At 34.8% G+C, this 15,119-nt stretch overlaps 2 protein-coding genes across 2 annotated transcripts in view; both read right to left on the bottom strand.

Annotated features, from left to right (window-relative positions):
* LOC136815453 (N-alpha-acetyltransferase 50-like) overlaps positions 1 to 15,119 on the bottom strand; it is a 431,221-nt gene that overhangs the window by 329,520 nt on the left and 86,582 nt on the right. The gene's annotated exons all lie outside the window — the stretch shown is intronic.
* Positions 5,740 to 9,618, bottom strand: LOC136815427 (large ribosomal subunit protein uL2-like). The gene is made up of 4 exons (XM_067071874.1): positions 9,533 to 9,618; positions 9,044 to 9,323; positions 7,365 to 7,699; positions 5,740 to 5,922 (listed from the first exon to the last, which is right to left on the bottom strand). The coding sequence occupies exons 2-4, from the start codon at positions 9,321 to 9,323 to the stop codon at positions 5,761 to 5,763; spliced, it is 777 nt and encodes a 258-aa protein (XP_066927975.1). The 5' UTR covers positions 9,533 to 9,618; the 3' UTR covers positions 5,740 to 5,760.

Here is a 15,119-nt window from a genome sequence, read left to right as displayed (position 1 = left end):
AATATCGGGGAAATTACCGTGGACAAATTATTTTTCCCGCGTTTTTTCAATTTCTCTGAAAATACCGCGAAGGCAATCTATACTTTCCTTTCTTTCTATCTAGCCTCGTTAGAACGGCTATTGTGTTTGCAGTGTTTGTATCAGAGGTTCTCATAAATTAAAAGCCAGAAGTTTGATGATCTAATGTACATTGACTCTCGAAACAAGGACACTTTTTAAAAGCTAAAGCTTTTAATTAATAGAACACTTTAAGAATACACCCATTCAGCAGTCAGTCGTCTGTGGATACAGATACCCAGTCGTCGGTCGGTTGGGGGATGCAGTGAAATCGTGGAAGGAGAAGATCATTCTTCTCTCAGCCAAAGCATCAAAATGCAGATAATACGACCCATGGGGGCGAGGTTGACATATTCTTGTAAGAAAACACGCAGAGAAATTCAAAATGGTGGTCTTTTGGACAAACAAATTTTCGTTAGGGGAGACATGCCCAGTGCGTCATCAATATGTGCTTTTCGATACGGCAAGGGCAAGAGGGAATAGTATATCAGGACCGTAGGTAACGTTGTAGAGTTTGGGTTAGGGTGTGGTCAGGTATCAAGAAGGCTTGGGGATGGGTTATTATCAGTTAGGGTGTCAGGGTTGGAGCTTGAAACAAGCCCTCGTTTCCAATTTTACCTACATGATGAGGGTCTGGTCATTAATTTGTACAAAATAAATAGGAGGTAATACTTTTTGTGATATTCACTTTTTTATTAATTCTTGCTTTTTTTGCTTGGAAGAGCACTTACTACATCTTGCCATTCGGGCTTTATAATATAAATGTGAATCTGGCTTAAACTTGCGATCACGCCTTTAAAAATGAAAATTCATGATGAAAATATAAAGAAACGCCGCCAGGGATTCGCCCAAGGATCAAGTGTGCAAAATTTCAGTAAAATTCTGACCAATTTTGACGTCCCCAAACTGTCCCAAAGTATAAGCCTCGTTTTGGCGAAAGATTCGTCCTGGGCCCAAAAAATCAAAATTTTCAAAAAATTTAAAAAATACCCCCACATATTTTAACCCAAAGAACAGTCAAATCCGACAGACAGGCATATAAAGATTGTCAGATTCTAACCTAAGTTGAGAACTCAAAAGGATTCGATTCGAGTTAGTAAAACTTCTTAGAATTTTCTGGGACCTACATTACTGTCAAAATATTATGCCCTGAAAAAAGTGTTGTTTAGCGACGAGGTGATATATCCAAAAAAACACTTAAAATTATTTTCCAAAATACCAAAATTTGAGAATTTTTTTAATAAATTGGTACTAAAATTAGGCAAATATCAGCACTCTTGAGAAAAATAGTTCCGAGAAGACAAAATTTGTCCTGAAAATACCAAAATTGGGTGGTCTGTGTCAAAATGTCTCCAGAAATTGTATAGTACAGTAAATAGGTACTTCTCTGAAATGAGGTGGTGGTATGCGAAAAATTCTCAAAAATCCTTTTAAAGTCTGTATCATTCTCAATATAATTTGCAGCGGAGACAAAAAAGGCTACAGTATATGGCCCCCAAAACGGAGGTCGTCATTAAAATGAGGATTCCGACTTGTAGATTTATCAGAATTAAACGATTTTTGTTTATTTTGAAAGAATGATGGTTACACTTAAAAATGAGCATGTTTTTGATGGTTTGAGACAGATTCAAAATAACATATTTGCGTCTGAAGGAAATATTTTAACACCAGAATTAGATAAAAATTGCATATAACTCACTCTAGCTCCTTGGATATTTAAAATAAGTTATGAAAATGGGGTATAGGAAACTTTCTAAACATAATACCGTTCAGAAAATGCAATTACATCTGTGACTTTAGAGGATGGGTAAAAGATATAGCATCTTAAGGCCTAAACCCCCTGGAAAAATTATTTTGGGATTGGAAAGTTGTTTCAGAATGTCATATACATGAGTTGTTAGGGTATAACCAAACTAAGAAATTTTTGAAATTTTTGAAAAATGTCGCCATGGCAACCAACAATAATGGCGGATATCTGAAATATGCGCCTTACCCCGGCAAGGATTCAGGACCAACCAGTTGTCGGTTCAGTTTGAAATTTTGGCTCAAGAATCCTAAGATACATGCCTACAAAATGAGCGGAACAGATTTTTTGAACAGGTTGTTAACTTTTTGTCAAGAATTATGCTCAAAAATTTTCACGAAAATTTGACGCTTGTGAATTCTGTCAACAATAATTAGAAAAGAAATTAAGAAATCTGCTTCGCTCATTTTGTGCAGTTAATATAGCTGAACATTCAGTGAAAATTTCAGGTTTATTGCAAAAGCCGTTCCTGAGATATCCTTGCCGGGATATTTCAGATATCCGCCATTGCATTATTGTTGGTTGCCATGGCGACATTTTTCAAAAAAAATTTCAAAAATTTCTTAGTTTGGTTATATATACCCTAACAACTCATGTATATGACATTCTGAAACAACTTTCCAATCCCAAAATAATTTTTCCAGGGGGTTTAGGCCTTAAAGGTCAACCAGTATTTTGGGACCTTAGAATCAGCATTGATAAAACCGAAAATTCTAAATATGAGAAAGAGCAAAAAATCTTGGAATTCCATTCCTATCAGCTTGAAATAATAGTTTATAACAAAAAATTAACATTATAAATAATCGCTGAATCAGCAAAAATGGCAAATTCGGTCAATTTTTTGCAAAATATAGGAGAAAATACCTTAAAAGCTTAATATTTTCAGTTTCAGTCAAGCTTTTCTTCTAAAATTTTCACAGCTTATTCGATACATGAATGGAACTATTTTCAAAAGAGATTGGTTTTCAGAAACTTGATTTAACGCACGTTGTTAAATCAAAATTGTTATTTTGAAAATTTCCAGCAATATTGAAAATCTTGAAATATTTCATAAAAATCATAAATTTTACATCCATCGGGTCGTAAATTTAAGGGTTAAAACAAATATGTTCATAGTTTTCCCCCCTATTACCACTGGGCTTAATAATTGATTTTAACTACACCTACGTTTTGGGGGTCTCAAACCTGCATTTTGACAACCAGGGGTATACTGTAAAAATTTTATCAAACAAATTTATGCCCAAAACCCTCTAAATTACAAAACTATGGTCAAAATTTTGTATTCATATCTTAAAGATATTTCTACAAGAAATCGCTAAAATTTTTGTAAAACCTCTTTTCCTCTAGATTTGAGAGAAATTTTAAATTTGATCAACGTTTTGGGGGCCACATACTGTATAACTTTTGATAGAATTCGAATTATACTGCGATTTTGTGCTTGTTGAAAAGATAATCTGGAGTGGAATATTATCATAAAGAAATAACTTACAAAAGGTCGGGAAATGAAGATTGAAAACGAAGAAGAAGAAAATCAACTTCTTTAGTAATTATTACTATAACTATCATTTTCACACGAGTGATCCTTTGATCTTTTGACATCATTAATGTAAAAAAATCTTTCAAAGCAACTTATTCTATCGTAAGATATAGTCCAATGTTTATCACTGATTGACTTCAATACAAAACAACAACAAAGAGCCGTTTTTTTAGGCTTCTGCTCATCCTCTAGCGAAAAAAGTTTCTTATAGGAGATATATCTATAGAGGTTTTAGGCTGCTGGCATCCACTAACGGATTCGTGCTCCTTATAGAGGATGCTTAATAAGCTATATTTCCTTTGTCCAGAGATTTGCCGCCTTTAGCCGATATACGGCTAAAGACATTTTTAACTGGCGAGTGTCTACAAATATAACATTACGTAATGTTTAAATTTTCTGTGAGGCACCAAATCATAGATTGGAAAATATATTTGGATTTTGAAAAAAAAGTAGGCGGAAGGAAGTTTGCTTGTTTTTCTTCCTCCTTTTCTTGTTTAATGTGGAGATTTTGTAAAAGATGAGACATTAGATTTATTGAATTTAAGTGCTCTGATGTATCTTCTGTGTGCACCAACAAAATTTTGCTTCATAAAACTACATTTTTATGCTTTAATTTGGACTTGCATGAGTGTATAATTTTTTACCACACTGGATTCGTTGATCACTTTGGCTCCAGATAATTGTTTTGTCAGCTCTACAGATATGTTGCAGATTATTTCAAGGTATTCTAGTTATGTATATACAGTACATTTTGGGGGTCATATTGAATATTTCTGACATTACTTCTATCTTTATGATTCTACAAAAGGGAGTGTTGTTGTTCCTTCAACAAGGGCCTTTAAATGTTAAAAGAAACAAAGAACTTTTCTTCAGCTTTGGCATTTCACTTTTTAATACTGTGTGGCCTTTGTATCTTTCCAGGTACTTAGCTTCAATTCTTTGAAGAGATTGGAGTGTTTCTGGTTGTTTTCTTTCACTTTTGTGTTCATATTTGTATTTTTGAGCTTCAACCGAAGAGCTGATGGAAAAGTTTTGATAAATTTAAAGACCAGATATCTTATAAAAGCAAAAGTCAAAAATAAATCTACAGACTGTACATAATGCGCGCATCAGATTGTTTTTTATCTTTTTTCTGTTTTGTTTTTCTGGTCTGGGATTCGAATTTCAAATGTAAACATTCCATTGAAAACGTTCGAAACGATCGTTTTTGCGCGCACATCAATGTCAATCAAATTACTCGCCAAGATTTCCTTTGCGAACCGGAAAGCGGTTGGTAGATCATTAAGCAGACCTATACTACCTGTGGTTTTGTAGAGGTCTGCGATTCAGACTATAGAGGTTTGTGAATCAAACTACCGTTTTTTAAGTCAAGCAGGGCAAAGTTTTAAGCTGTATTTTTTGACTGAATGAATATATTTTGAAACATGAAGGCATTCTTTGTAGTGCAAAGTGCTCTATACCAGGAAAACAAGTAGAGCTGATTTAGAATTAAACATTTATTTGTCAACAAGTAAAAAAATACATTGTATAATTTTTTTACTTGTTGACAAATAAATGTTTAATTCTGAATATATTTTGATTTTTTTCTCGCATTTACAACGTTCTAAGATTTAAGAATTTCTGATACAAAAATTAAGATCATAGCATTATTCTACAAGAAGTTGATTTTCTTCTTCTTCATTTTTCATCTTCGTTTTTCCATTTTTTATTTTTTTGTTTTGTTGATAATATTCCACTCCAGATTATCTTTTTAACGAGCACAAAACCGCTATCTAATTCGAATGTTATCAAAAGTTACAGCCATTTTTGTCTCCGTTGCAAATTATTTTGCGACAGACTTTAGTACACATTTATGTCCAGGAATTTAGTACCGACCCCCCTGATTAGTCTACATTTGCGAAACCTTGTTTGACCATTTTTGAACTTTTAGATCATGAAAAGGCCTCATAGTGAGGTCTGTTAGCACAAAAATACTTCAGATGGTGATAAAAGCATAAAATTTGGCACATATGGTCGTTAGAGGGTTTAAAACTTAATTTTAAACAGTAACACCAAATTTTGCCACCTGGCAAAAAATTATTTTTTGATCATATTCAAAATCTGATGGTGCCAGTGGAAAGAGCATGAAATTCTGATGAAGATTGAGGTATAAAACATGCCTTGAAAATGTTCCTATGAAAAGTTGCGAAGGTTGAATTTTTTTATGATGACGTCATCACGAGCCTTTATTTACAGGCAAAATTTTAAAACCATAGCATTAAAACTTCTATTTTAGATCGATTAGCGAGGATTTCAACCCTGAAAAGCTTTGGTCAACACGCAAGACAAGTAAACAACAATATTTTTGCATGTAATTCGGTTTTTATTCTTTAGTATCATCACGGATTTTAGCGGTACCTCTGATTCTACCAGTACGTCTGGCAGCAATGAGACCGACTTTACGACCAGCGGATGTATCACGACGGACAGTCGAAGGGAAACCAATATGTTGATGGTTACCACCACCGTGGGGATGCTCAACAGGCTAAAAGAGAAAAATGATAATATTAATTAAAACGTTCAGCAGGGAGGACATAGTACATGAGATACTCGATGACATTCAGTGAAAATGCATTTCTCAGACAAATCCAAGCTAAACAGTTGTTTCGTAAGTTTCAAACGGGTAAACTTTATCATCACAGAAATGCTGTAAAATTTTGTCGTTTTCCCTTTCACCTAACATATCACACGAGCAGAAGAATTGATAAGCATGAAATAGAAATCAAAATGCCACAAAACTGAACCGAAAAGAACACAACATAAGTATTAAAAACAATCAACATTTCTCAGACAAAATCCAAGCTAAAAAGTTGTTTCATAAGTTTCAAACGGGTAAACTTTATCATCACAGAAATGCTGTAAATTTTTTAACTGAAAAGCACACAACATAAGCATAAAAACAGTCAAGCATCTCTCAGACAAAATCCAAGCTAAAATTTTGTTTCATTAATTTCAAACGGGTAAACTTTGTCATCATAGAGATTGCTCATTAGAAATCGAAAACATCTTGATTTGGGAAGGATTGCTACAGGTTTGCGAAGTTGAAAATTCCAGACTTTCAGTCTCAAAAGCCAGATTTTTTACCTGAAAATGTCAAAAAATTTCTAGACATTTTAGCCAAATACGCAACATTTTCCAGACATTTTATCCATTAGGAAGTTTTTAGTTTTTCCTTAACGGTCATTTAAAAGGCCATATTGATGAATACAACAGAATGACAAATCTCAGAATTAACATGATTTACAGAATTGGTTGCGAGCCAAGTGAGTAGAAATTTTTGGGGATTTCAAATGCCAAGATGAAAGTTCCCCTTTTCCGAAAAGACTTACTGAACTTCTTTCAGGACAATTTCCTTCAAATTCCATATTCTTTTAAGACATGTATGCAAATTCCAGACTTTCCAGGCATTTCAGACAGACTGTAACTTAATTCCAGACATTACAACCCTGTAACCCACCCCTGAACATCCAAGCAACGTTTTATTTCTGTGACAAGTTCAAGTTTTGATGGCTCCCCTAAGAAACATTCAAAACGCCAAAATGAATTTGTAAAAAGTTGACATGTTTCTCAGATAAAATCCAAGGTAAAAAGTTGTTTCACTAATTTCAAACGGGTAAACTTTATCATCATTGAAACATACTTTTAAAAGGTTAATTACTTTAGAATGGATGCAGCAAACTTAACTCGTATAAGATTGAATAAAAAGCTATAAAATATGAAATGCCAAAAACATCTTTTAACTTTCAAATATCCAAGAAACATGAGAATTTAAAAGGACAACCTTTTAAAATTGAAAGCTCTTCTCAGATAAAATCCAAGCTAAAAAGTTGTTTCACTATGTAGTCAAACGGGTAAACTTTATCATCATAGAAGAGCCAAGCCAAAGATACCTATTCCATGCATAAATGAAAAAGTAAGGCTACTTACGTTCATGCAAACACCACGGACTTTAGGCCAGCAATTCCTCTTAGCCTTGTATTTGTGGTAAGCTCGACCAGCTTTAAGTAAAGGTTTATCAATACGACCTCCACCAGCAACAATACCAACACTTGCACGGTTGGATGATGAGATAGCTTTTTTAATGCCAGACGGCAACTTAACACGAGTAATTCTGGTATCTCTGTTGTGTGAGACAACAGTAGCATAGTCTCCCGATGCTCTGGCAAGCTTTCCACGGTCACCAGTTTTTTCTTCTACATTGCAGATGATTGTACCTTCAGGCATAGTACCAACTGGGAGAACATTTCCAATTTGAAGAGTAGCTGAAAAAAAGGATTGGAAATTTATTTTTGATGTATCAAATATTACAGTTTTCATACATGTTTTTTATAAGAACATGAACATATAAACGACTGGACATCTATCTTTTATTGTCTCTTTGAAGCGAGCTTCGTTGCCGCCTGTATTTCAAAATTGGTAAAATGCGGGGTTAAAAAAAATGGGGGTCCAAATTGAAAATTTAAATCCAGGAGCACAATTTAAGGAAAAACAAATACAATTTTTCAGCTGACAATCTATTAAAAAAAATCCAGGAGCTAAATTGTGAAAAAACACAACCAGATGCCAAATTTTTTTCCCAGGGAGCTTCATAATTTTCTTAAAAGGTCTCATTTTCTAGGTGCATTTTAACTTTCTTAGAGAATAGCTGTTATATTTTTCCAGGAGCATATTTCTAGAAAACAGATATATATTTTCCAGGAGTCACATTTTTTCTCAGAACAGATGATATAATCCAGGAGAGCCCAGGACACAGACCAGATAGTTTTTTCCAGAAGAAAGGGACCTCAAGAACAGATATTTCATATTGTGGTGGCTGATCTTGACTCATTTCAACACAAATCCATTTACATTTCAAATTTACGTTTGCAAATCTGTGATTTTTCAGAGGTCTTTAAAATACCATGTAATACCATAGCTCTTCAAAATGAGCAAAATATTGAACAAGCCATTGGCAGTGCATGGCTTTCTAGGACCCTCCCAGCGCTCCGGAAACTTCTGATATTTTCTGGAGCAGCTAAAAGCACTTTTTTTCTCTCAGGAAAGTTCTGGAGCACTTCCAGTGCTACCGGAGCAATTGATTTTTATCAGTTTTTAACAAAACCGTTCAAACATGATTACAAAAAATATTTGTCCCCAGGTTATGGACACTTTGGTCAAATGAAATACTTTGAGGATGATGGTTCAGCCAATGAAATTGAATTTGTCACATTAGCTATATTTGAAAGCATCACTGGTCAAAATAGTGAAACTACCATGAGGCTATTTTTTTAGATACGCGCGTGCGCAGTTAGCGGAAGTGAACCGGAACGTTCCGGAGCAGACTGCCAATAACCGAAAATTGTACTCCAGAACACTGGAAATATTCCGGTGCACGAAAAAAGGCAGTTTTTGCTCCGGACATTTCCAGAGCGCCGGGAGGATCCTGGCTTTCTATTACCAAATGGTCAAGAAATTCCCTGGTGCATCATTAGTTAGGAATTCATTTAAATTGCTATGATTAACATGAAACCAATGTTGCATGAACGTAACCAAAAGAAAAATGAAATAACAGTCAACAACCATCAAGCAAAGTAAAAACCAAAATCGATCATGAAATTTCCAATCACCTTTTTTTCCACAATAAATAAATTGTCCAGTGTGCATGCCTTCTGTTGCTACAAACAATTCTTTCCTTAATTTGTACTTGTAAGGATCTCTGAAAGCAACTTTGGCAAGAGGAGCACCACGGCCAGAATCGTGGATGATGTCTTTAACTACACCCTTGATGTAACCATTTCTTTCAGCAAAATCCAAGGATCGTAACTTGGCAGCACCCTTCTTTCCTTTGGTGCGGGCTGTAAAGATGCTTCCAGCACCCTTTCTCTGTCCCCTGATTACACGACCCATCTAAAAAGCAAACAAAAATATGTTCGTTTACAAAAATGGAACCTTCAATATCGGAAAGTTTAACCTCGCATGTATATACCAATTGAAATAAATAAATTCATATTTCGTTTGTTGTATGCTTTCAGCGTTGGTTTCTCGAGAAAATTGACAATATTGTATGTAGATGTGTTAGATCCTCAGTGATTTGAATGCATTAGTTTGTATCGTACCTTTAAACCGAAATATGCTGGGGTCAAAAAGAACTGAGTAGGGCCATTATGAATTGATACACGATTTTTATTACTCCTAACCTGCTGAGATTAATATTAATTGCCGCAGACGAAGCGGTTGGGAAGTAAGATATAGCCTAGAAGCAACATAGAATTAACATAAGCGGCAAAAAGCGGGGCAAATTAGTCTGTCGGTTTGAGGAGAAAGCAGCATAAATTTGCACATTTTTTCACAAAAAATTCCTTCTATCTTACCACATTGGTTTCATGCCTTATTTTTGGATGAAAGTGAAGAGAAAAAACACTTAAAACGGTCCAAAACCCCTCCAAAACCCAAAAATAATAAATATCGCAAGTTTAACCACGCGAAGAGAGTTGAGAGACGAGCTAGGGTTCGAGTCCTCCGCGGCGGCAGTTCCAAAAACAAAATGGCGTCTCTTTGCTGGTTGGTTCACTTCGGATTTTATTTTTAACCAGACGGTGTCAATCGAACAACTTCGAACAAAAATCGCAATCGAACCAATCGAACGTAATCGAACGCGATCGAATAATTGCGATTCGATTGTCGAACGTAATCGAATCTCAATCGAACGGCCGATTCCTGGGTAATATTCGATTGCGTTCGAGTAAGGTTAGATTGGTTCGATTGATTGTCAATAACATTGGATTAATCTTCGATATCGTTCGATTACGATTATGTACGATGAGTTTGATTGCGATTAAATTAAATTGGATCACTCTGTTAGAGCTTCTTAGCGTGGGCGGCCGAGCGCTTAAGTACCATACTAAAGCGAATAAAATCTAATACAATTGAATCAATCGAACGTAATCGAATACAATCGAACAGCAAATCCTGGGTAATATTCGATTGCCATTCGATTGCGTTCGACAATCGAATTGCAATTATTCGATTGCGCTCAATTGCGTTCGATTGATTCGGCGTTCGATTCGTTCGATTGACACCGTCTGGTTTTAACGAACGCTGACGAACAAGGGGGAGGGGGGGTCTGAAAATAGGGAAATTTGGACGAACGTACTTTTTTCAAAATTTAGATAATTTCTCAAGATTTTTGAAAATGTTGATTTTATTAAAAAGTGCCGGTTTATTTTTTCATATAATGCAAGACAAGAGAAGTAAAGCAGTATAGACCTATCTCTTCATACAAACATTACAGGAAACGCATACAGGGTTCGAATTATAAATAGAAGGAGCTTCGCAATTTTTTGAGAGAAGCAAGGTAAAAAAATTTTTTCACTGTTTGCGAAGCATTTTTAGTATTTTGCGATGTTGTTGTTTGGAAGAAAATGCCAGCCCAAAGAATATTCAATTTATTTCTCTAGAAAAGCGAGGTGAGACTTGAAGTAAGAGATTATAGACAAAGCAAAGTATAGTGAAGTTTAGAAGTACCGAGTAGCTAGGTAGCAAAGTTGATAAAGCAATAGATAAACAAATGATAAACTAGCGAATAAGTAGCGAGTTGATAAAGCAACACATAAACCAGTGAATAAAGAAACAAAGACAAGTGGCGAGTTGATAAAGCAATAGATAAACGAATGAATAAAATAGCAAAGTAGCAAGTAGTCTGGACCCATACAAATTTTTACTCCATTTCACAACAAATAAAGCTCACATGAGATAAAAATTAGTATGGTAGAATTGGAGATTTTGAATTTGCCACCAGAAAAAAACCGTTTGAAAACTGGCCAATCAGAATTTTGTTGCATAAATTTTTCGGGAGAAGTGTTTTTATTTGCAGGGAAAAAACTTTGAAAGTAAGGCTAGAATACCAAGCCAGATACATTTGTGAAATGTAATGTGAGAAAAACAGCAGTAGACAAGAAAAATCAAACCAGTCAGGACCTCATTTCACTTTATCGATATTACGCAAACGGCAGTGTGCGCTAAATAATCTTGGTTTCGCTTTCGATTTCAAGCAAAGGTCTTAGCAACAGGGCGCGCGTACATAGCAACGGGGCTGGGTAGAAAAATCTAAACATAGAATTCAAAAAAAATAGCGATCATCGTATAAAGCACTAAAAAATACCCCCTTTCTATGTTTAGTTTGTTCTACCTTGGATTATAACTGAAAATATCTTCAAAAAACCTTCGTCCGCTATCAGCCGCGCGGTAATCTTTGCCCGCTTCAATTCTTAGATAATGAATAAGAGATGTGCGCTTAGCTAAGCCGTGCTCGCGGGCGATAAATTTATGTTTACTTATCTTGTATATTTTAGTGGTATTTATCCAATGAAAAGGATGTTGACAAAATATGCACGGCGCTGACAAAATATGCACGGCATTGATTATGACATCATCAAATATGTCAATGTCGATTCAACGCCCGTTAAAGAAAATAATTCGTAGATAGTTCTTTTTATCTTGAAATTTAGAAATACGAGCAAAAAAAGATCAAATTTAATATTTGTTTCCTATCTAGATTATATTAGCGTTAGAATACGGTAAATTTTCACGAAAAATATTTCGCAATGGCGGTACGCCCAATCGCGCCCACGGGAAAGTTCCAATTTTTAATTATCGGGAAATCGGGGAAACCGGTTCACCACGTGGATAAAAAACGTACGGAATGAAACCTGATAGAAGGTTTTCAACCAGATTTATTCAGATAAAGCTATAAGAGGTTCATTACTTGTGGATTTTAAAACCTACATAAGCAAAAACGAAAGTTGTTGTGAAGGAAAGAGTAAACGCGCAAGACAGAAGGTTTGGTTGTGTTGATCAGGTATGTTTTTATTCTATCCGAACTAATGTTAAAAAAGTCCAAAGAGGTCCTGACTGAATCAAACAAAATGCTTATAGTAACACGAGATATTCAATTGGGAATATCTTTCCAAAACTGTTACCACAAGAGCTAAAAAGTAACAAACATTAGACTTGAGCCAGGGGGGGTCGGTAGTAAAATCTCAGACATAATGACGTTTACTACGGTGGTGGTGTGACGAAAAATCGAAAAATTTTTTTACTACCCAGGGTAGTTAAATACTAAAATGGGTGGTATCTATGTGTTAAATGTTGAAAAAATTTTACTACCTGGGTAGTTAAAACTGGTAAAATTAGCAAATTTTAGCTATTTTTGTAATTCTTTTAATTTTTTGGATGACTTTTCTGAAAAAAATCTGAAAATTTTTATAACTTGAAAACATTTTCTGTTGGAAAGTTGTTGGCTGCAAACAAAAAATTCTCGAGATTTTTTGTCAATTTAAAAAAGACTTTAATTCTAAGGGCAAAACATGTGTCACAGAAATAATCATTTTTTAGCTTTTTTTGTAAAATCAGTCCGAAAAGCAACCAAAAAATAGGTGGTCTTTATGACAAATTGTCCCAAAAACTTTTACTACCAGGGTAGTAGAATACCTCTTCCAAGAGTCTGGGTGGTGGTATGTAAAAATTCATAAAAATCCTTTTACTACTCATATATGTCTGAGATTTTACTACCGACCCCCCCCCCCCCTGCTTGAGCTGTGGTATGAAAATCTTTTGGAGGCACGTGGTGGCGAGGTGGTTTTTTTGTGGTTAAAGTTTGAAAATTTCCGGTGTCATCATTCAATTTCTTATACACAACACATCTTTTTTTCCTTTCTCACAACTTGAAACGTCATAACGACTTATAATTGGCAATTAAATAGAAGAATCTGACTCTCACGGGAAAGTTTTAAGTCTCTTTTGGGAATTGGATGAGTGATTTTTGATATAAAACATACAGTAATTAAAATGTTTCGAAAAATCATTTAATGAGGGAAGGAGAGTGAACAATAATATCATTACTGCGGACATAGCTAGAACATGAGAAACCAGCAAAAATCAGGTACTTGTATATCCAGTGTATAATAAATCTTTGGTTACCTTATTAGCCCAGAAATTTTATTGATCTAGAAGCTATTTTGAAGGTTTTGTCAACAAAAAACGATTTTTTCATATTTTTTGAATGTCACAGGGCTTGCCCTTTTTATGAACATGTCCCATTGTAAGTTTGTTTACATATGACTCGATCTCGCTATCTGCATTTCTAATTCTATGAGAAACCAGTTGAAAACAAAACTAAACGAGACACAGTTCTTTCCAAAAACGGCAATAATTGCCGAAAATGGCAATTTTCATTTATTTACTTTTTTTATTTTTCTACTGATTCAGCGTTTCATTGTTGAAAAAATTGCTGATTTTGGCAATAAATGCTGAAAAGAGTATTAATTGCCATTTTTATCTTAAACACCCAACTGACTACCCGAAGGGTGTCAAATACCATGTGTTCAATAATAACATCAACTTTTCTTTCCAAAAACGGCAATAATTGCCGAAAATGGCAATTTTCATTTATTTACTTTTTTTATTTTTCTGCTGATTCAGCGTTTCATTGTTGAAAAAATTGCTGATTTTGGCAATAAATGCTGAAAAGAGTATTAATTGCCATTTTTATCTTAAACACCCAACTGACTACCCAATTCCCCTCACATGGCATGGGTTGACCCAAGCGAAAGTTCATTCACTTAGCAAGTGAACCGCTGCAAGTGGGAATCGAACTTCAGTTGCCTGTGCAGCAACCCAACAAGGCCAGGCGATGTCAACTACAAAACCCTATCAAACCGATTTTCGTACAAACCATTAAATTTCATCAAACGAAATCGAACGATAGGTGTTTGATTACCGAACCTGATCGAACAGTAATCAAACTTTACCAGAAAATCTTCAGTTCGATTTAAAATTTGACTAATTATCGCAGTTCGATTAAGTTCGATCAGTGTTTTTGTAGCTCAAATGGTTCAAAAATTACTAGCGCAACAGCTCTAGCCTAAACAATCCCCAACAATCATTGGATTAGCAGAAAAGATCTGTTTATACACTGAATGATTTGTGAACGAAAACTGTAAATCGAACACATTGAACATCAATCGCCCAATATTTTTCCATATTGTATTTGACTTTGTCCAATAACTGTTTTTAATATGTAACAGTAAGCTCTGAAACAACTTTTTATGAAGTTGAACTATCGTTAGGGCTACAATGCTGAAAAATACCTACATTCTCTGGGTTTACTACATTCTCGAGGTTTAACTACCCTGGGTAGTAAAATTTTTTTTTCGATTTTTCGTCACACCACCACCATAGTAAACGTCATTATGTCTGAGATTTTACTACCGACCCCCGCTGCTTTAAGTAGACAGCAATTCTATTTTGTGCCTTTTCTCTATTGATCTCTCAAATTTTTAGCCTTAAAATGAATGAAAGCCGCAAAAGCGTGTTTTCCTTTTTCATATCTTCTTTTTGCAGAGTACTTTGAAATTGAACACTCACTCTCTTTTTCATTATTAAATATCTAATATTCAAAGCTGTTCAAAGTCTTTCAAAGTCACCCTCGAATATATCTGCCTATGGCTGAACTACTCCTAGCATGAATAGTTTTATAAGACACTCTTGACTGTGGTAGATTTTAGCAATACAAGACCTTCTTTCCTTGCCAGTAGATTTAAGAAAGTTTTTGGCAGTTTTGATTTAATTTTACTTTATGAATAATTCTACCATTTTTACCTTTTTGGAAAAAGATTTTTTGAAAAATCAATTTGCTGGAAGTAG

This window comes from Clytia hemisphaerica, unplaced genomic scaffold, assembly GCF_902728285.1.
Source record: "Clytia hemisphaerica strain Z4C2 unplaced genomic scaffold, Clytia hemisphaerica genome assembly, whole genome shotgun sequence".
NCBI lineage: Eukaryota > Metazoa > Cnidaria > Hydrozoa > Leptothecata > Clytiidae > Clytia > Clytia hemisphaerica.
Note: the sequence above shows the minus strand (reverse complement) of the source record. Positions and strands in the feature narration are given on the sequence as shown.

What these genes read in the sequence shown, in the direction of transcription:
- LOC136815427 (XM_067071874.1), bottom strand. Translation starts at nt 9,323, where the DNA reads ATGGGTCGTGTAATCAGGGGACAGAGAAAGGGTGCTGGAAGCATCTTT. An exon ending in TATTTATTGTGGAAAAAAAG is followed by an intron (nt 7,700 to 9,043) that starts GTGATTGGAAAT and finishes CCTTTTTTTCAG; the next exon opens with CTACTCTTCAAATTGGAAAT. An exon ending in TCCGTGGTGTTTGCATGAAC is followed by an intron (nt 5,923 to 7,364) that starts GTAAGTAGCCTT and finishes TTTCTCTTTTAG; the next exon opens with CCTGTTGAGCATCCCCACGG.